The following is a 22,100-nucleotide window of genomic DNA, read 5'->3' as shown; positions in this document are numbered from 1 at the left end:
GCTCTCCTTCACTAATGTGCTTGACCCGAAGTGGAAAGACCACTTTTAAGGATGAGCAGCCACCTCTATTAGCAACTATATTCAAGAGTTCAGTTCCTTGGTAGATACAAATTCATATATTAACACCGATATCTTACTTGCACCTTCTCTTATTCTGATTAAGCCCTCATCAAACTGATAGAAAATACAATTTCCTGAATTGAGTTCATCACATGTTCTTACCCTGGTGGAAAATAAATTTGATAAAATAGCTGAAGGCCTCAATGTCCCCAGTTTGTTTATATGCTTCATTGTAAGGATATTTTCTTTTTCAATTGGCTTCCTCTAACACAATATGGCAAAACACCTGTGCTCCACAAAGGCTGGATTTACCAAAAGAGCCACATTAATGAAATTCACAGGGAAGGGGTCAAGTGAAAAATGACCAGAATTCTGAAACAGCTGCTTTTAGAAAGACTCAAGTTAAAGTCTTTGTTTATGTTTTTCCTTGTGCTCAAGAGGCAAAAGGTTATGCACTAATCCTGCCATTTAAACTGAAGTTACATTAAGAATCAAGTTTTAGCTATATGGTCCCTTAATTTCATCTCAGCTACAATCTAGCGTACTCTTTGCACAAACACATTTATTGGTGCTGGCAGAGCTGTTCGGCTACTGTTATTTACAGCTGCTAACTGTGGATGAAAAATGGATAACAGGTGTTAAAAACTTGCCCTAATGTAATGAGTATTTAATATAACAGCAATAGTTCAACTATAATGGGGTGCTCTCACCCTTGTGGGCTCAGCCCCACCAGCACACAGCTTCTGCATGGGGCTGCTACTGCTGCTGCAGCCCCTGGGGACCTGCTCCACTTCCCCAGTCTCCTTCTGGCTCTGGGCAGCAGGTAGGGAAGCAGTGGGGCTGAGGCTGCAGCTGGGCAGGAGCGCAGAACATGGGGCTGGGGTTGGTGGCAGCACGGAGCCCATGCCCAAGGGGTTGGCAGCAGCATGGAGGTTGGCTGGCCAGTGTGTGGGTGTGAGGGAGGGTGGAAGGTGTGGGGATTTCTCCCCGCCCCCACCACTCTCCCTATTGCATGCAGCCCCAGTAGGTGGTGGCAGCAGCAGCAGCAGCAGGCGGGGTGCTCAGGGTGCAGGTGTCCGGTGGGGCATGGCTCCAGCCAGCACTGTACACTGCAGTGAGGGGCGCAGTCTTTGCCAGGTCATTTGTATTGCCAGCACTCCCTGCCACTCACGCACACCCCTGCACTCACAGCATGGGAGGGAAGCCCCATGTGCTGGAGCCAGCTGCTTTTCCCACCAGGGCTGCACAGCACTGGAGAGAAGCCTCAGGCACTGGAGCTGGCTGCCTTCTCTGCCCCCCAGGGGAAGGCAACTGGGGCTTCCCTCCCCTGCAACACAGTCCTGGTGGAGAAAGCAGCCAGCTCCAGTATGTTGGGCTTCCCTCCCATGCCCAGTGAGTGTGGGGGCTGTGCACGAGTGGCAGGTAGCATCAGGATACAGATGGCCCAGGGGAGGCTGCACCCTTCACTGCAATGTCCAGTTCCGGCCAGAGCTGTCCCACACTGGGCGCCTGTGCCCTGAGTGACCCACCTGCTGCCACTGCACCACGGGAGGAAATAAGGGGTGGGGAGTCCCACACCCCCACCATCCTTCCTCACACCCCACAAACCCACACCCTGCCCCCACAACCCCTGACATATACATAACCCTCCAACATATCTTATGCCCCTCCCACACAGTCACACCCACTCAAAACTCCCCACACTCCCCCACATCCAACCACACACACAAAACCACACCCCCCACACCCCACCATACATATCCACTACACACACCCCCATCACACGCATACCACACATACACACACCAGAAAGCCAACCACCCACACACCCATACCCCACTACATCATACACCCACCCCCCACCACACCATGCACGTACACCCACAACCATGCCCCACCATACACCCCCCCGCAATATACAAGACTAAGAATTTATTTTGGAGTTATTATGCAATTACTCTATATATACAACACAAACAAATCATGACAAAATATTTTTCATAATAAAATTAAAATACATTATAGTAGGTGTTTGACTTTTAGTGTATGATCTGTTTTTTTTCTGGTTCTAAGATGGCAACCCCCCTCCCAAAAGAAGCATTTCTGGGGGGCAAGAGGAGGGACTTCTGGTGGCAAAGGTTAGGGGTAGGTCTTCCAGTCCCAAGATGGCAACAAGGTGGTGGGGCAACTGTCAAGGGGTGGGACTACCCATGTGGCTCTCAACAGCTCACCAAAACTTGTTAAGCGGCCCTCCACATGAAATAATTTCACACCCATGAACTATAATATTTATTTCCTTGTTAGGCTTTCAAAAAGGATTAAAAATGATGGGCGCCTAACTTGTCGGGGGGCTGATTTCAAAGAGTGATATGGTAAAATTGTCTTCACAAATGAAATATCCAAAATCACCCAATTGTGTCAGATTTATTGATGAGCACAAAATTGCAAGATAAGCCACGACTTGCAAGAGTAATGGTGACCAAATATTGTGGGTCAGTACTTTCATTATGTATTGTTTTTGTTTGGCTGACATTTTCTAGCACAATGGCTTATTTTGCTTAAGGTCACTGTGGCTTTAATTTTGAAAGAAAAATAAAAATAGAACAGCACAGACATAAACTTTGGACTTCCTGAAGTCTGTTATCAAAGCCTTAGTTAAAAAAGGGCTTAATATTTTTTTTAAAAAGAGACAAAAAATAAACTTAGACAATTATCAAAAAAAATCAGTTAAAGTAGGAAGCCAGTATATTTTTCCCCATCTGGATTGCCATCTGTCTGAATCCACTGCAAGCCTTTTAGTCTGCACTTCATAAGTGCAGATCATCAAAGCATTGAACAGGTATTAGCTGCCTAAATACTTTTGTGGATCTGAGTCCTAGCTCTCTTTACATAAAAAAATCAGTATCTCTGTCTGCAGCTGTATGTACTATTCTAGTTTACATCAAAGGAAGTTCTGCCACATATTGAGTAAGGTTAGTATGCAAGCTTAATTCTTCACACTGTAAAGAACCCATTTCAATTAAATGAAGCTGTGAGTCACAGGAATGTTATAAAATATCTGTCTTTCTGAGAAAGGAACTTCAGAAGTTGCTAAAATCCCACTCTTTACCTATTATTCTGATGTTGTGACCTAAACTCTCAATATGAAAACCTCAACTCTCAACTGATTAAAAGATATGTGCAGTCCTAAATGAATGTTAACATTATTATCATTACTAATTATTTTATTTGCCATGAATGTCCACAGTACATGCACACAGTAGGCCATACACTGAAGAACTGATAATTTAAAATTTAAATAGATGTGACAGACAGCTTAGGTTTTTTTAAAAACAGGACATTTGGGGTGTCTATACATGTGATCTGGGGGTGGGGCGGGTGCTTTAAATAGAGCGGCTCTGAGAGCTGCTCAAGTTAAAGTGCCCAGAGCATCTTGTGTATAATCATCCCCATGCTTCAAAATGGTGGCGGGGGCACTTTGTTTGACGAGCTTTAGATAAAACGCCCTCTCCACCATTTTGGAGTGCGGGGATGCTGACACATTAGACATGGAGGCTGGCTGGAGCACAGTAAATACCATGCTTTAGCAGATATGATTAATCAAGTCTGCTCCAGCACGCTGTAATTATAGTGGGTTTCAGCAGCCTCCATGCTCATGTATAGGCACCTCAAGGGTCTTGCTACATGTTCAAATTAAAGTGGGATAGAAACCAGCTATAGAGTTGTTACACACTCTCAAGCACTAACTTTGTTGGCTCTTTTTATAGATCAATAGTCATTTTTATGGTGTGTTAATATACTTCGTACATGTGGCTGGTCTAAGTTTAATGCATGATTAACCAGTTAATTGTGTGATAATTACTTTGCACTCATGGCCAGTCTTACTTTGCACACGTGGTTGGTTTAAATTTATTGCGCTATTAACCAGTTAACTGTATAATATAGGTAACTGTGTAGCAGGGGCCTGAGATACAGTGAACCAGAGTGACTTGCCCAAAGCTACAAAGGCTGCCAATTAAACTGAGACCTCTCGCATTCTACGCATGAATTTTATGTCTTATGCCTGAACTCCTGGCCACTAACTTCCTACATACTCAGCATGCTCTGGCCACTAGCTTCCTACAAAACTCAGAAACACAGTGATAGAGGTGCTCTGGGAGTTCTCTCCCCAATATCTCTCAAGCATTCTGAAGACAGAGGTCTTGTGAGAAGCTGCAAGGGACATGCCTGCACATCTTCTCTGCCTCATTTCTGGGTTTGGCAAATGCAAGTTGTTGTGGTTAGGCAGAGCAGGCTTGCAAATGGCTCTGTGGGAGAACACCAGAAACAGTGTAGCAACATGCTTAGGCCCTGGGACACATTCATTTCATGGCATGATGGGATCTGAACCCTGATTGCAACAATTAGGTCTCCTACCTACAATGCTACATGTACATGGCGGAACATGTGAGTTTTGGGATCAGGTATCAGATCCCATCACACCATTATTACTTGCCAGTGCAGGGGAAGCCTAGGATCACAATCCAGGGCTTCTTTTGCACTTGCATGTTGAAATCTGGTACCCATAGTCCGGCATAAACTGGCATCTCAGGGCCTGGACCAACAATCAGCTGTGGCAGGGCCTCAGAATTCAGGAGAGGTTCCCTGATACCAGAATCCCCATGCACTGGGGATGTCAGAAAACCATATGTACAACCAGGCTGCACACATGCTTTTTAAAGGTCTCAGTGAACCGGGACCCAGTAAAAGGTCTGTAATCTCTCCCCCAATCACAGGGTCCTTGTGGCCAGGATGTGTCAATTGCCTTGCTCCACACTGCCTCCTAACACTCCACAACCTGGTACCCTGACAACAGCAGGGTGCAACTCCATTCAGGGCTGTCAGCCTGTTGACCCAGGGGAAGCTGTCAAGCAAGCCCTGCCATGCAGCTGGCATTAGGCTGCATGGTGAGGTTACCTTGCCACACATTCAGTTTAAGGTGTGATGGAAACCAGTCACAAAAATATGTCACATATTTTGTAGAATATTTTTGTGGTTGGTTTCCCATTTTTTCTTGCTATTAATTGCCTGAAAATGTGTCTGGGTTACTATTTATGGCACGAATAACTTATTAATCACTTCTTAAATGTAACATGTAACTTTATAAAGCTTGGGATGCTCCAGACTTCTATTGCTATTGCAGCTCTTGCTATGCTATAGTTTAGCATATGCATTCAAGAAGTCCGATCTAGGGAAGATTTTAGAAGTTATGCAATATTAGTTAGAAGACATCGGGATAGTGTTGCTGCTTTCAGCCTTCTTAATTAATTAATCTTTACAGTAAACACCTTTCTACTGCCAAGGGAGGAATGTTCAGCGGATGCAGATTCCAGCACCAGTATTTACTATTAATCTGTAGATCTCCAGCTAGAGAAATAGCATGCATATGTTAATGCTTCTCTAAAGGTAGAAACAGAAGTCACCTTTCATCACCTTTGTGCCACCATAAAAACTTTTACTTCAGAGTGAAGGCAGGGCAAACAGATATCCATGCCTCTTGTTGTGCCATATATATATGCCCCAAATTTGTGGCTGCCACAAAATTGGCATTCATTTGTGCTGTTATTTAGCAGATAATGTCTGTCTGGTTTGTGGTGGGAAAGCCTGGGCAGTCCAGAGCTGTCCACAATCTCAAGCCAGTCTGGGGGCTTGAGGGGGCTCAGTTCTACACACCCAGGAATGCCCTTGCAGGATCAGACACTTCAAGCCCTGGAGTGGGTGTCCAGCTTTCACTGCTTACAGAAACATACTCTGGGGAATCTCTGGGTGCATCCCTATAAATGGGAAAAGCCAGGGTTTCCCCTGTTACAGAGATAGGTCCCCACATATCTGCAAGTGGGAAACCCTGGCTTTCCCCTCTTACAAACACATGCCCTGGGGCTCATCTCTGTAAGGAGGGAAAAATGGGCAGGGGCTCCCAGGGCATAAGGGGCCAGATCCTGCACAGGAACAGGCCCTTCAAGCCCTGGAAAAACACATTCATAGAATCATAGAATCATAGAAAATTAGGGTTGGGAGGAACCTCAAGGGGGCATCTAGTGCAATCCCAAGCTCAAAGTAGGACCATCGCCAACTAGATCATCCTAGCCAAGGCTTTGTCTAGCCAGGTCTTTAAAACTTGCAAGGATGGCAATTACATAACCTCTCTGGGTAACCTGTTCTAGTGCTTTATCATCCTCCTTGTCAGAAAGCTTTTCCTAATATCTAACCTAAAGTTCTCTTGCTGTGACTTGAGACCATTGCTCCTTGTTCTGTCATCTGCCACCACTGAGAACAGTCTAGCTTCTTCCTCTGAAGGCTGCTATAAATTCCCTTTGTCTTCTCTTCTCCAGATATGGCCTGTTGCCCCATAAGATCAATGAGAAGGACAACGGGCAACATATGTTTCATCCAATAAAGCACATCAGCTGTGGCAGGGCACATCCCAGCACAGCTGATATGTTCCATTTGATGACATCTATTTGTAGCCTTGGATTCCTAAATTATAACAAGATATTGCTATGCCAAGTGGCAGCAAAACACACCTTATATAAAATGGAAATACAATAGCTGAAGACTACTTTAACAGAGGGCCTTAATGGCCATATATTATGATTTATGCCAGCAGCAGAATCAATTATGATGTAGGAAATGCTTTCTTCAGTGTAGACTTGTGTGTAAACATGCCATTCTCTCCTTTGACTCTTTATAGCTCAGTATTAAGTTATTTATAAAGAGATGAACCCCTTTTACAGCCAGGCATAAAATAAAAACAGCAGCACTGTTGGAAGAACTGAAGATGACAGAAGAAAATGTTTAAAATACAGGAATCTGCACAGGGCTATTCAAAAAGAAAAAGAGAACATAACTGAAATGCTGTATTCAGTAGCCCATTTATCCCACTCAGGTGTGCAAAAGGTGTGCAAGAAAATTCCCTATTAGATGGAAACTAATAGCCCTAACACATCTATTTGTAGGGATGGTAGCAGAACTAATCCTTGTTACACTGACCTTCTAGTGGTATAAGACCCAGTGAGTCTGCTACATTTAGTGGTGCAACTGGAATCTGCTCAGGTTCCTGATATATATTGACCATAGCTGTGGCTCAGAAGATAATCTGGCCAAAACAAGTCCAAGAATGTATAATAACAGTATCCTAGTAGAATAAACAGCCAATTGCACTAAGGATAATAAGTTTTCAATTTAAAACCAAAAGTAAGTTTGATTTCATTTTGAAGTGGAACAGTCATATCCTGAAGGGATGCAAACAAATTAAAAGTAAGTAGAGCTGACCAAAGGAGGACAGTTCTGTTTTTCAGCAACTTTTGAGGTTTCAAGGTTTGTTTTGTAAAAATAGAATTATGCTCAAACATCCATTTTCAGAGTGAAATCTCAAGCTTTTGATTTGAGGAGACAAGGATATGTGGGGTGTGGTGCTTAAGGCACCACCCTGGGGAGGGGAAAAGTGATACAACTGCAGTCAGAGTCATTTGCAACGAAGCACGCTGCACTGAATCAGGAAGAGGAGAAGGATGTGAATGTAGGTCTCTTCTTGTCTCAGCACAAGGACCTAACCATCAATCTGTTTCCAGTGAAAAAGTCTCCCTTTTCATTTTACCTTCAACCTCAGAGTTTTCATTAAAAGCTGTAAATATTTTAGTTTGAACAAAACAGTATTGAACAAAACAGCATACAATTTAACTTCATTGAAAATATCCCAACAGTTCTGAAAAATAACAGACAGTTTATTAAGAAAGTTTCATGCCCATTTAATTTTGTTCCAATTTGGAAATAAACTTTACTCAGTTCTTATATTAACAGAATTTTGCTGCTTCTGCTCCTCCCCCAAGTGGCAGCAATATCAATGAGTGTATGTGAACAGTATTTGCTGTTTTTATATGTATCGGTATTTGTAGGATTCAGGCCACTCCTTCACTGATTCTACTAGACAGGATTCTAAGAACAATGAGGTTGTACTGCGATGAAGATAATTGTTTAGTAATGTAAATCTATGAAGCTTTAAGGTCTTGCCCTAAGATAGTCACTTTGCCTTTATAACTAAAAAAAAAACAACAATTCTAAAGCATAAGCTTATCTTAAAAAGGTTTAAAAAATCCAAACTAAAACAGGTGATTCCCCCTCACCTCCTTATTTTATAGCAGGGGTCAGTATTCATGGAGTTACCAGATTAAAAGACCCAGAAGCTGGAGATGATATATTATAGTAGAGGAAGTTAAAGGTGTTCCTTCACTGTGCCTTGCCCTTAACCTGGAAGAATCAATTCTGTCTTACTGGGACTGAGGCTGCCACAGTGAGGACACTTAAGTGCTTATTTTCTAGAATCATTTCTGCCAAGTTTGAATATGATATTTTCATATGATCTTTTTCATACAAAAAATCTGCAGAATGCTTTGTGTTTTGCCTTAATTCTGAAATAAAGGCTGAAGCTACTTGGCACCTACTTAGCTTCTAACAGAAATGGGCCCTTCAGTACTTGTAATGCCATGAACTATATTAGAGGAAATGCCTTACCTTAATTAAGCGCTTGTCAGAAAAGGGATGCTCAAATACCATTCTCTTACTTGTCATTTACATATTTCTTTTAAGTCTCATTTATAACTTTACATTTGTCATTGGGATCATAAATAGCTTTTTAAAAAAACTGAAATAAAAACTTGAAAAGTGAAATGAACAAGAAATATATTTAAATCAGCTACGATACCTCTCCGTTGAAAAAGCAGAAAATTGTAGCCACCAACAGACCCTGCAAAACAAACAAACAGAAAGTTTTGGTGCCTATAGATATTTTGAGCTATAAAAATATTTAAAATTCCTAATTAATATGCAACTAGCAAAGGAGAAAATGGATTGCAAATGAAAACTCAATTAGTAGTCATTTGGCCAGGCATTTAATGTGACATGTTATTTTTTCTAAATAGGGCCATCAAGCATATGACTCATGGGTTGGATCCAGCCCAAAGAACTGTTCCCTCTGGATTGCAGAGCTCTGGTAAGCCAGGCAATTCAGGGCTGAGGCTAGCAGGGTGTCGGGCCTGCCACAGAATCCAGAGCTACACAGCTCCATTGGGAACAGCTATGGCTATGGGTAACAGGAGGGTGAGAGAGGGTTGTGTTGACACAGCCATGCTCTCTGCTCTGCTTGCCCCACTACCACCAGGTCCAAATCTGGCTCAAAGATCCCTAAGGTCTGGATCTTGCCTGGGAGCAAGGTGAATTTGACACCCTGGTTTTAAAGAGTTAGTTTAAATGAAATGTAACAAACAAATAATTTACACAGTTGTTAAATACATTGAGATAATAAAATTGCGGTTATCTTTAAAGCTGCCATTCACATCTTGACTACTCTTTAGGATAAGTGACAAGTATTACTAAAAGCTTCCTACCTGATAATGCATGAGGATATGCATCACATAGTCATATACTTCTTCAGCAATACGTCCTTCTGGTCGCCATGGAATCAGCACAAATTCAATGCCAAGAAGTGGCACTAAAATCAGGGTAGCTCTCACAGCTTTCATATACAGATTAGATTCTGCCTGGTGTGTAACTTTTAGCTTTGTTATAAGAACTCGCACAATATTCAACAGGAAAAAAAAGTTTACCTAAAATAAAAGAAAATGTACTTTTTCTTAAAGTCTGATAAAATAGGCCAATGTTATTTTATAATGTTGAAAAAAAAGGGAAACATTTACAAAATACTTAAGACAAATCATACTACATGTATGTCATTACATATGTATTTACTGTAAAATATACTATCTGAAATATCCTTTATCTGGCTGGGAGCCATCCTTTGGCATTTGAAGGAGATTCGTTTTTGACACTTCTTTTCCTTTTATGCTTTTATAGAGATAATCATGTAGGTCTTTCAAGCTTGTGCATGCATAGCAATACAAGGACCAACCCCCGTGGGGCTTACAAGCTGTCAGCCTGATCCTGCATTCCTTGCATATTCAAAATTCCCAGTAACATCAGTTAAGTTTTTGGCACCTAAGGAATTAAGAATCTGGTTGCACATCAATTTGAACAAGCAAAATTCTAGCCCATGGAAGCAGTAGGAGTAAATCAAAATCTAAAGAGCAAAATCAATGGAGATTTTGCTATAAAGGGGCTAGGACTGCCTAGACAATGATAAGATTAGAAGATGCTATTATTATGCTATTTAAAACAACAGTAACACTATTTTGCACTTTTACAGCACATTCCATCCAAAGCACTCAAGACGCTGTGTAGATATTAATGAGTACATTCTTACTATATTCTCTGGCAGCAAAAAATTACTGTAAACACTTACTAACAGGGGAACCAAGGCACAGTTCCAGATCCATAGAAGCTAATGTACTGCACCATGATTTAAATGAATTAATGCCCAATTATCCAGGAAGTCCAAACATCCTAATACAGGCAGCGCTCGCTTAACATGGTACCAATTAGTGCTATTTCGCTATAGCACTCATTTAAAATTGATACCTGGTTCCTCTGAGTGCTCAGCGAGTTTTGCTATAGTGCTCAGTGGAATCAGCAAGTTTCGGTGGGAAGGCAGGGAGAAGCAGTGGTGGCGGTGGCAGCAGCAAGTGCAGTGAGCGGCAGTGAGTGCAGGGCGTGAGCATGGGGGTGGGAAGAAGCCAGGCATGGCTGCTGAATACAGAGTGGTGGGGTGGTAGAGCATCCCATGGGAGGGGGTGGTGCTTTTACAGCTGGCCAGGAGCAGAGTGGGTTTAAACCTGGCCAGGCAAAGTAGCAGGGATGCTGCAAACTGTCCTGCTCCCTGCCTGTTGCAAACATCCACCCCGCTCGTGTGGGATGCTCTACCACCTGAATTCATGAGCTGAAGCAGTGGCGGCAGAGAGAAGTGCAGGGCCTGTGCCGGTGCCCAGGGCCAGGACCAGCAGGGGCCTGCACCCAGGGTGGGGTAGCAGGAGTGTGGGGCCTGGGGCCAGGGTCAGCAGGGGCCCATCCCCAGAGCGGGACAGCAGGAGTGCCAATGCCTAGGCTGGCACATGGGGCTGGTGGGCCAGCGGGTAGAGATGGTGGCCGTGAGAAGCAGTGAGTGGGGGGGGACAAGCATCAGCATAGGGCCTGCATTGATGCCTGGGGCCAGGGCTGATGGAGGCCCAGGGTGAGGCAGCAGGAATGCCGGCCTGGGCTGGTATGTGGGACTGGAGAGGCCAGCAGGCTAATTGGGAGAGGTGGTGGCGACAAGAAGTGGCGGCAAGAAGCCGCAGTAACCAATTATCTATATTTACATTCATTCCTATGGGCAAATGGGGTTCGCTTAGTGCGGTTTCGCTTAGCGCTTAGTTTTTCTGGAGCCAATTAGGAGCGCTAAGTGGGGGTTGCTTGTACAGAGAAATGCCCAAGCAAAAAGTTCAGTTTGAGTTAGTATGTTTCTTCTGTGTTTCCCAGTTAAGCATGACTCTTTAGAAAGGTGCCAAGTCATTTCCAAATCAGGCCTTATATCACTTGCTTCACTGAAGTTAAAGCCCCACTGAGTGACCTTATTGGGATTACCAGCTTGGGTAAAGTAATTAAGATTTGACCTCCAGTGTAGATAGATGCTGAAAAGGCAAGATTTATAATAATTTTTGCTGTGCCAGTGTTAAGGACAAAAGTGCCTTTTAATCATCTATGGAAAATGAAAAACTTTACTAGGCATGCATGTAGGTATGTATGTATTGTTGCCCTAAAATTGTTCACTTATGGAAAAAGTGATAAAAAGAAGGTCATGACATTATGATTATTTTTAGAGCATATAAATATTTGAAATATAATATTTTAAAATTGTCATGCCAAGTTTTTACAGTGGTTAGCAGGCTTTTATTGCTTACTGAGTTTGAACCAGATTTGGGTTCCACTGGGCATGACTACATATCCTATTAATGTGACTGAATATGCTCCAGAACAGTTTGTGCTGGTTTTTATTGCTCCTGGACGTTTACATGTGTGCCCAGGAGTGCAGCATGTTGAGCCAGAGTGGAACAGCTCCAGCTGGCAGGGCGCCCCAGAGGTCATCCTGCCAGCCTGGGGCTGCTCCGACCTGGCTCATCATACAGTGGAGGGGCTCGCTGGGGCAAAAGGGTGCTCCAGAACAGGGCTAGTTAGCAGGCAGCCCCCCACACTGAAGCACCCTTATGTCCCAGCCAGCCCCATCAGCATCTACATGTGTTGCAGTGCACTAAATAATGCCATTGTAGGATAGTGCTTGTGTTGACAAGTACTAGCCTACAGCAGAGACAATTAGTTTACTATGGACTAATAGGACCACACGTGTAGATGCTGAGATTTTACTGCAAAGCAAATGTCTTGTGTAGACACCCCCACTAGGAGTTAGGTGCCTAAATACCTTTGTGGATCTGGGCTTAAATCTACTTAAACACAGTGAGTATTCATAGCCATAACAAGTGACAAGAAGATTCAAGAAAGGCAAGGAGTTTTCTGTTATCTCTTTTATTGGACCAACTGCTGGATAGATGGGAGAATTGTTGAATTAGCTTTGAGGCATCAAGTGACCTTCCTCAGGAGGCCACGCAAGTGAGACATATCTATATGAAGCTGGAGATAGGCCTGTTGAGAGTCTCTGGGTTAGGGTCAGAGGGGAAAGCAACAAGGGTGATGTCATGTTAGGGGTCTTCTATAGACCACCAGACCAGGAGGAAGTGGTGGATGAGGCTTTCTTCAAACAGCTAGCAGAAGTTTCTTGATCACAGACCCTGGTTCTCATGGGGGACTTCAATCACCCTGACATTGGCTGGGACAGTAATACAGAGGTGCACAGGCAATCCAGGAAGTTTTTGGAGAGTATTGGGGACAATTTCCTGGTGCAAATGCTGAAGCGGCCAATTAGAGGCTGCTACTTACAAACAGGGAAAAATTTGTGGGGAATGTAGTAGTGGACGGCAACTTGGGCAACAGTGACCATAAGATGATTGAATTCAGGATACTGAGGAAAAGCAGGATGGAGAACAGCAGAGTAAGGACCCTGGACTTCAGAAAAGCAGACTTCAACTAACTCAGGGAACTCATGGGCAGGATCCCCAGAGAAGCCAGACTGTGGGAGAGAGGAATTCAGGAGAGCTGGCTGTATTTTAAAGAAGCTTTCCTGAGAGTGAAGGAACATACCATCCTGATGCATAGGAAGACCAGCAAGTATGGCAGAAGACCAGCTTGGGTTAGCAGGGAACTCTTCAGTAAACGAAATCACAAAAAGGAATTTTTTAGAAGTGGAAACTTGGACAAATAACTAGGGAAGACTATGAGAGCATTGCTCAGGCATACAAGGATGAAATCAGGAAAGCCAAAGTACAATTGGAGTTGCAGCTAGCAATGGTAACGGATGTGCAGGGTAACAAGAAGGACTTCTACAAGTATTCCAGTAGCAAGAGGAGGATCAGGGAAGTGTGGGTCCCTTACTGAATGGGGAAGGCAACCTTGTCAAGAGGATGCAAAAAAGGCTGAAGTGTTCAATGCCTCTTTTGCCTCAATCTTCACAGGCAAGGTCAGTTCCCAGACTACTGCACCAGGCAGCACAGTTTGCAGAGGTGGTGAGTAGCCCTCAGTGATGCAAGAACATGTAAGGGACTACTTAGAAAAGCTGGACGTGTACAAGCCCATGAGGCCAGATGGGATGCTCCTGAGCATGCTGAGGGAGTTGGATGATGCAATTGTAGAGCCATTGACCACCATCTTTGAAAACTTATGATGAGCAGGAGAGGTCCTGGATGATTGGAAAAGGGCAAACATAGGACCCATATTTAAGAAAGGGAGAAGGGAGGATCCAGGGAGCTACAGACCAGTCAGCCTCACCTGAGGCCCTGGAAAAATCATGGGGCAGATCCTCCGAAATTTCTAAGCACATGAAGGAGAAAAAGGTGACTAGGAACAGTTGGCATGGGTTTACCAGGGGCAAATCATGCCTGACCAACCTGATTGCCTTCTATGATGAGATGACTGGCTCTTTGGATGTGGGGAGACCAGTGGATGTTGTGTACCTTGATTTTAGCAAGGTTTTTTGATACAGTGCCCTACAACATTCTTGCGGGCAAGCTAAGGAAGTGTGGGCTGAATGAATGGACTGTAAGGTGGACAGAAAACTAGCTGGAGCATCAGGCTTAGGGCGTAGTAATTAATGGCTCAATATCTAGTTGGCAGCTGGTATCAAGTGGAGTGCCCCATGGGCCGGTCCTAGGGCCGGTTTTGTTCAATGTTTTAATCAACAACCTGGAAGATGGCATAGAGTGCACCCTCAGCAAGTTTGCAGATGACACCAAGCTAGGGATGCTGGAGGGTAGGGCTAGGATTCAGCGTGACCTGGACAAATTGGGGGACTGGGCTAAAAGAAATCTCATGAGGTTCAACAAGGACACATGTACCAGTTTCAAGTTTTGCTGACGCCGCGAGAAGAGTTCTTGCCACTTTTTCAGCCCGGGGCAAAGCAGCCTGTGCGAGGCCCCCCTCTCTGTCCTCCAGCACACTGACACCGGGGAGTGCACCAGATGCTGCACATTTGATTAACAAGAATATTTGATTAACCGGCATCCCCTATTCCCCGGCATCCCCTATTCCCCTATTCCCCGGGGATGCTGGATAACAGAGCTTTTACTGTAGATGCAATGCACTTCTCAGTTTTATCACAGACTATACTGTTACATAGGTCATGTTTCTGTAAGTAAGTAAACAGTTTTGGAGTTAGAAAATCTAACATAGGGCAGTGGTCATGAACCAGTCACTCTTGATTGACTGGACAATCCTGGAGTCGTTGACAGTCAATTTCAGTCTGTCAGAGGCTCCATGATCAGGAGTGGCAGGACATGCTGGGCTGGGCGGGGTGAGTGGGGTCAGAGCCCAGGCAGCTTGTCTGGGAGGTGGGGAGTGGGCGAAGTTGGGGGGTGGTAAGGAGTGGGCCGGGGGCCAGGGGTGGTGCTGGAAGTGGGACGGGGTGGGGGACTGGAATGCCAAAAAGTTACCTTTACCATAAAAAAGTTGGAGACCACTGACACAGGGTAACATACAATATCTTTGAAATCTGGCCAACACTACCATGAACTTCAGAGGAGCCAGGATTTCATTCTCTTTATCAATTGGATTTAGGACTGATTCTAGGCTTTCAAATTTGAGTAACTAGTACTACTAATACCAAAGGACTTCTTAAAAGTTACATCAATAAGTGCGGGAGGCCTGACTAACATGACCTAGAGGATAAAAGATATGGTGTATCTCTGATGGCATCTGCACATTAGAGGTCACAGACATCTCCAGCAAGCATTTGGTAAGTGTTGGCACAAAAGGCTATGCATTAGGCTCAAGACTGGGCCGTTACATTTAAAAAAAGACAGAAAAGGAAACCTGTATTCTTGCTTTTTGAAAAAAACCCCCAAAACCGGTTGAATGGTTGCCAGGGCACATGATAATATACGTAGGGCTTGATCCAGTGACCATGTTAGTCAGTGGTCCCATTAACTAAAGTGGATGTTGAAATCAGGTTATTTGTTGGATCAGACCCACTCTTAAAATTGGACCATCATTTCCATTTTAAATGGGTTGTTTTCAATTGTTTATATATAGTTTGTTATCTGTCTTCCCTTCTGGCTAAAATTTTATAGGTTTTTGTTCTTAATCAGAGAACAAATGCTTTCTGGAAAGTTTCAGTCAAAAAGACTCAGGAAAAAAGAAAAAAGTATATCTTTGCCTGTATAGTATTTAGATGTGAAGAAATGAAAGCTGAAGCTACTTAGTACTTTGTAGAACTGGGGCAATTACTAGGGCTGTGCGAAGCTTTGGTCCCTGATTTGATCCAGCAGAGATTCAGCCCAATTCAGTGGCTGAATCTCCAAATCTGAATCAAATCAGGAGACCCTTTAATCTCTCCGAATCGAATTGGAACCCTCTAACATGATTTGGAGAGATTCAGAAAGATTTGGCAATTCTGACATAGACGCAGCTTTAAATGTTTTTTCCACATGCCTCTAGGTACCAGGCGGCTCGTGAATGGTGTGATGCTGGAGAACATGGTGTGTCCCACAGAAGCGCGAGGGGTGCATGCACGGCCACAGACCTGGAAGCAGACCAGAAGCACTTCTGGGTCTGCCAGAAAGAGTGCGGGGGGCCCCCCTGCCCCTCCCCAGCTCAGCAACTGGTGCCTCCTGGGTCTGGTGGGGCACCCAGGGTCCCCCTGTGGCTGATTGCTGATCTAGGGGAAGTGCGAGGGGGCCCCCAGTGCGCTCCCTGGGAGACCCAGAAGTGGATCGGAAGTACTTCCAGTCTACTTCTGAGTTTGCCACCAAGCATGAGGGGCCTCCTCCCATGCTTCTGTGAGATGCTCCATCCATCCCAGCATCACAACATTCGCGAGCTACCTGGTACCTCGAGGCATGTAGAAAAAACATTTGAAGCTGTGTCTATGCCAGAATCTCTGATTCTCTGAATCAGCATCGAATTTTCAGATTTGAATTCAGCTGAATTGAATCAGGGACAGTGATCCAAATCAACTAATTGAATCACTGTCCCTGATTCTGTATCCAAATTGAATAGGACCCATTTTGCACACCCCTAGCAATTACCCTGGATAATGAGTTTTACTCAGACGTAATGATGTCATATTTATGCAGAGCTTTAACTGATGCCAAAGGCAGTTCAATGAGCAGAGTGGCTGTAAATCAGCCAGAATGGTCTTGAAATAATCTTTAAAAGAAGAAGAAAATGTGATGGACTAGAACCTTCCTCAGATGCTTCAAGAGAAGTAGACAGGCTAGTGTCAAACAGTTTTGAAAATCTATCCTGGTGCATTTAAATCTGTAAAATGTTTGAACTTTCCCCTGTCGCAGTCTCTAAATTATAACATTTGAACAAAAGACAAGCAAAGCTTCTTGTTAATCATGCTGACATCACAATGACAAACACAATCATGAGAACCATTTATGTCCAGATGCTGCAATTTTTTTGCTACTTGGCTGGAGAGAGCCAACAGCTTGTTAACATAATGGATTCTGTGTTCTTTATAAAGATGACATGCAGTAGAAGCAGTGTCACCCACAGGGGCAAATATGAACTGTTTCTTTTCCCAAAACATTCCATTTCTTTTAACAAAACCCCCTTATTCAAAATGGAATATGATATGAAAACATAAAGTGGTAAATTATACATGATGATTCTACTAAGTCCAGCCGATCAAAGTATTTTCTGATACCTTATGCTACTGAAAATTACTTTAATATTTGAAGTCACTGACGTGCTCAGCAAATATTCAAGAAGGAAATTACCAAAATTATTTCTCTTGTATATATCTATAGGTTTGTTGGGTTTTTTTTGTAATAAGCCATGTTTCGTATAGGGATACTAAGATGCCAAAGTTCCATAGGTTAAATTCAGACCCCATGTAAATGGAGTATAACATCAAATTTATTTCACTGTGACTTTCAGTTGCTTTACTTGCTCTGTTTATGATTTAACAGACATATGGTTGTGCTCTCAGCTATTGGGCCTTGTGCAGGGAAGTAAGCATGAAATGTGGACAAGGGTATAGAATCATATTCCCTGGTGGTTCCTGGACCACCAACATAGCCACTTCGTTACTAATGAAGCACATGAGCCACATGCAAATCTCTTTGGTCAGGCTATCCACTATTACATATATTAGGGAAAGGAGATGTGGGTGTTTGCAGAAATGCTGGGCAGTCTGTCCTCTAGCACTCAGGTCTTTAGGGGTGCTTTACCTGTCTGCAAGATTTTGCTTTCTGAGACACTTTGTTGAAGACCTGACATTCTGGAGTAAATTTTCAAAAACATGTAGGTGATTTAGCAGCCCTATTCAAAAAATATTTATTTGCTATGTATGTTATAGTTCCTAACTTTTAAGTACCCTACTGCCTAATGGAAATCAAAATCCCATATTAGGTACCTGAGTTCCAGTACAATACAGACAGATTCAGGCTCCTAGGGTGAGATTCATAGAACCCAACATGTTTTGTTACTTTTGATACCTTCATCCTCAATTATTATTTGTATTACCATTTTACCCAGGAGTGCTAGTCATTGACCAGGACACCACCACAGTCTATTTTTATTTTTATTGATCAAACTAAGTGTGGCAGCAAAGTAATTAGATAAGAAATTCAATAGCTTGAAGGCTCTCATTAGATCTGATAGAGAGGCAATTCTGTCATACTGCAGTACCTTTAGCTGGAATATTTAGCTGTATCTCTTACCATTAGCATTGGGTGAGGGGATGGAGGAAGAGGGGAGAGAAGAAGAATGAACAAAGGACATTTTTAGCAAAACTTTCCAACTTCAGCACTAACAGGAATACAACTACTTTGGGGCTTCACTCCCATATAAGATGCTTGCTATCTTAGCTGAAATACAGGGGACTGAATCTAGAACTTCCAGAGCTAGGAGCATGAGCTGTTACAGCTTGAGAGAGAGAGAGTCAAATCCCTATGGCTGAAGCTGTAACATACTCTGTGGGTTGGACACAGATGAAGACTTGTAACTAATTTAGTAGGTTACACTTAAATCAGTGAAGAACTTGCCCTTGATTGGTCATCTTAGATCCACAAGCTTTTTTGTGGTGGGACATAGTGACTTTACGAGTTTCATACAAAACCCAAAGAAATTAAGCAATGAAAAAACAAATCATCTTATAAAACATGCCTACCAATAGAGCAGCACAAATAGGACCATGGATGATGTACAGCAGATGTGTTTCAGAACTGATCCAGCAGCTGCAGTGAAAAAACAATCATTTAGGATTTCGTTGCTACCCTTTTCTCTTTTAAAGACAATGTTACTTCTTTATAAATTGGAAGCTGAAATTTGACTTACTTGTCATTGTAATATAAACTTCTAGCTACCGCATGAATGCAGGCAGGGATCAATGGGAATCCTGAAAACAGCAAGTAATGTGATTTTTTATAAATCTGACCAAAGATGAATCCTTACTTCATTATAAGGTACTGTTAAAATGTCACTGAATAATACTGAATAATAAACCTCATTTCACCCTGCAGGCCTTAATCAGTACATTTTGATTTAAAAAAGAATTTTTCCAGAAGAAGGCCTGATGCATCAAACTTCTGCGGTATTACAAAACAAAAAAGGAAAGAAAACGTGGGTAAACAGTGCAGCCAGTAAGCCCTGTTCCAGCAAAGCATTTAAGCATGCAAGTAGTTCCACTGACTTCAGTGAAAGCACTTTTGAGCTAAACTACATGTTTTGAGATTTACTGAATCAGGCTACAAGTAGAAAGATGTAAACAAAAGATTTCAGTTCAGACAAGGGAAGTAAATGTAACAACCAGTTTTGGTTCCACGTTCCCATTTTCTCATTTAGGCTAAGTAGACAGTCAAAAAGCCTGAGGTAGAATCGATCCAATCTATGCAGGTTTCTCTTAGCGGTGTAGATCGGATCATCAGTGACCCAAATTCATGTTCACTTTTCAGCCAGGGCAGGCAGGCAGATGCCTGCATTGGCTGAGGCCAGAAGACAGGGGGTGCTCCCACATTCCTCTGAATATGCCACACATTACCAAGGACACCTGAGCACAGCTGAGTGGCTGTGCCGTCCTTTATTGGCTGTCATTACTCACATACTTGTAGAAACCCTTCTTGTTACCCTGCACATCCCTTCCTAGCTGCAACTTCAATTGCGCTTTGGCTTTCCTGACTTCATCCCTGTATGCCCGAGCAATGGTTTTATATTCTTCCCTAGTTATTTGTCCAAGTTTCTGCTTCTTATAAATTTCCTTTTTGTGATTTCGTTTACTGAAGAGTTCCCTGCTAAGTCAAGCTGGTCTTCTGCCATACTCATTGGTCTTCCTGTGCATCAGGATGGTTTGTTCCTGCACTCTCAGGAAGGCTTCTTTAAAGTACAGCCAGCTCTCCTGGACTTTTCTCTCCCTCAGACTGGCTTCCCAGGGCATCTTGCCTATGAGTTCCCTGAGCGAGTTGAAGTCTGCTTTTCTGAAGTTCAGAGTCCTATTCTGCTGCTCTCCATCCTTTCTTCCTCAGGATCCTGAAATCAATCATCTCATGGTTGCTGCCACCCAAGTTGCCATCTATTAGTACATTCCCCACTAATTCTTCCCCGTTTGTGAGCAGCAGGTCAAGAAGAGCACAGTTCCTAGTTGGTCGCTCCAGCACTTGCACCAGGAAGGTGTCCCCCATACTCTACAAAAACTTCCTGGATTGCCTGCACACTTCTTTCTGTATTGCCCTCCCAGATGTCAGGCTGCATTTATACACGTACCTTTGTCTGGTCTGATGCACTGGTAATCAAGCGCGCCAGAGCAGACTCAATTAATCGAGTATGCGTAGTACACAAACTGATGCACCCAGCACTGCATCGCATGCATTTGTATAAATGGAAAAATGAGTGTTGGTGTGCAGAAAATGGTGGCAGTGAACTTCTGAACTAAAAGACCTTTGATGCATTTTAGTTCAAAAGTGCGCCATTGCTATTTTCTCAATGCTGATGGGCATTTCATTGTTTATACAAATGCTGCAGCACCAGGTGCTTTTAAAAGTGCCCAGTGCTTATGTGCATACATGTGTACAAATGCCCAGGGTGACTGAAGTCCCCTATGATAACCAGGGCCTGTGATTGGGAAATTTCTGCTAGCTGTTTGAAGAAATCCTCATTCACTCACCACTGCTTCCTGCTCTAGTGGTCTACAGCAGACCCCCACCATGACATCACCCTTGTTGCTCTCTCCTGTAACTCTAACCCAGAAACTTTCTGGGGGAGCGGGGCTTGCAGCTACAGCACCTGGTATGGGCTATTCTAGTGCCAAGATTTGGGGGTGTGGGGGGATGGACGGACATGAAAACGGGTCCTTGTGCCAGGCTGAGCTGGCAGCTGCCCCTTCTCCTCTCCTGGAAAATGAACCCACCTGAGCCAAGCTAGCCCAGAAGGCAGCAGTCACTGCTTGGGCAGCAGGTGGGGTTGGGTGGGGGCTTGCTCAGCTCCTTGGGCTGCGGTCCCTGGAATCACCTCCCACTGAGCCAGAGAAGTTTAGGGTGAAGCGATTTTAACCTGTGCAGCCATAGGGTTCATTTCATGGGGGAGGCTAGGGAGGAAGGCCATGCCCTTGTGGCTGCAACACCTAGCCAGAGGTGAATCCAGAGTGGGGACAAGGGTGGGGAGGGATGGCTGCCAGCTCAGCCCAGCACAGGGACCCACTGTCCCTTCTCATCTTGGCACTAGAATTGCCCCCACCAGGTGCTGCAGCACCCCCACCTAGTGAAGGGAGGGGGCGCAGCCATGCCCTTGTGGATGGTGGGGGATGATTCTAGTGCTGAGATGGGGGGTGGGCAGGTCCCTGGGGCTGAGTTGGCAGCCACCCCTCTTCCACCCCTGTTCCCACACTAGAATTGCCTTCAACCAGGTGCGGGGGGGGAGCTATGCCCTTGCAGCTGTAGCACTGGTGGGAGGTGATTCCAGTGCGTGGTTCCTCCCCCTCCCCATGGACTCAGAGCCCCATGGCTGCACAGGAGAAAACAGCTTCAGCCAAAACTTGGCACTGGCTCAGGGTTGCGGGGGAAGGGATCCTCCAAGCCCTTCATGGAGCCACTGCAGTACAGGCCTCAGGGCTCAGGACAGGCAGGGGCACTCTGTGTCCCCCTACCCAGCCAGGAACCAAGAGTGAAACACTGGTGCTGCCTTCCCCCAGCAGTTTGCAAGACTGGCTCCTTTCCCCCTCCCTTTGTCTGGCTTGGCTGACACCTAGAGAGCTTGGTGGCAGGGCTAGTTAGATGCTTGGCTGGAGCAGTCAAACCACACTTCCTGAGAGGGGAGTTAGGAGGCCCCGCAAAGTCCCCTGGGATACTAGCAGGCTACACCCTACCATGATTCACAATTGGACCTGGCTCTGATGTTCAATAGATTGGTCCAACCTGACTGGAGTAAGTCTGATACTACATGGATCCAGGTCTTAGACTAGAATCTTCCATTTTAAAACTGGTCCATGTGCCTCAAACTTTCATTTTGTTATGGGTATAGCCTGGTTTCCA

The 22,100-nt window shown here is 44.2% G+C and overlaps 1 protein-coding gene across 2 annotated transcripts in view; it reads right to left on the bottom strand.

Annotated features, from left to right (window-relative positions):
- CALCRL (calcitonin receptor like receptor) overlaps nucleotides 1-22,100 on the bottom strand; it is a 61,374-nt gene that overhangs the window by 4,577 nt on the left and 34,697 nt on the right. For both annotated transcript variants that reach the window (XM_059727240.1, XM_059727239.1), the window contains exons 10-13: nucleotides 18,916-18,976; nucleotides 18,749-18,815; nucleotides 9,483-9,701; nucleotides 8,801-8,842 (exon numbers count right to left, since the gene is read on the bottom strand). In XM_059727240.1, coding sequence (XP_059583223.1) covers nucleotides 8,801-8,842; nucleotides 9,483-9,701; nucleotides 18,749-18,815; nucleotides 18,916-18,976 — 389 coding nt within the window. The remainder of the gene's footprint in view (nucleotides 1-8,800; nucleotides 8,843-9,482; nucleotides 9,702-18,748; nucleotides 18,816-18,915; nucleotides 18,977-22,100) is intronic.

Source organism: Alligator mississippiensis, chromosome 4, assembly GCF_030867095.1.
Source record: "Alligator mississippiensis isolate rAllMis1 chromosome 4, rAllMis1, whole genome shotgun sequence".
Lineage (NCBI taxonomy): Eukaryota > Metazoa > Chordata > Crocodylia > Alligatoridae > Alligator > Alligator mississippiensis.
Note: the sequence above shows the minus strand (reverse complement) of the source record. Positions and strands in the feature narration are given on the sequence as shown.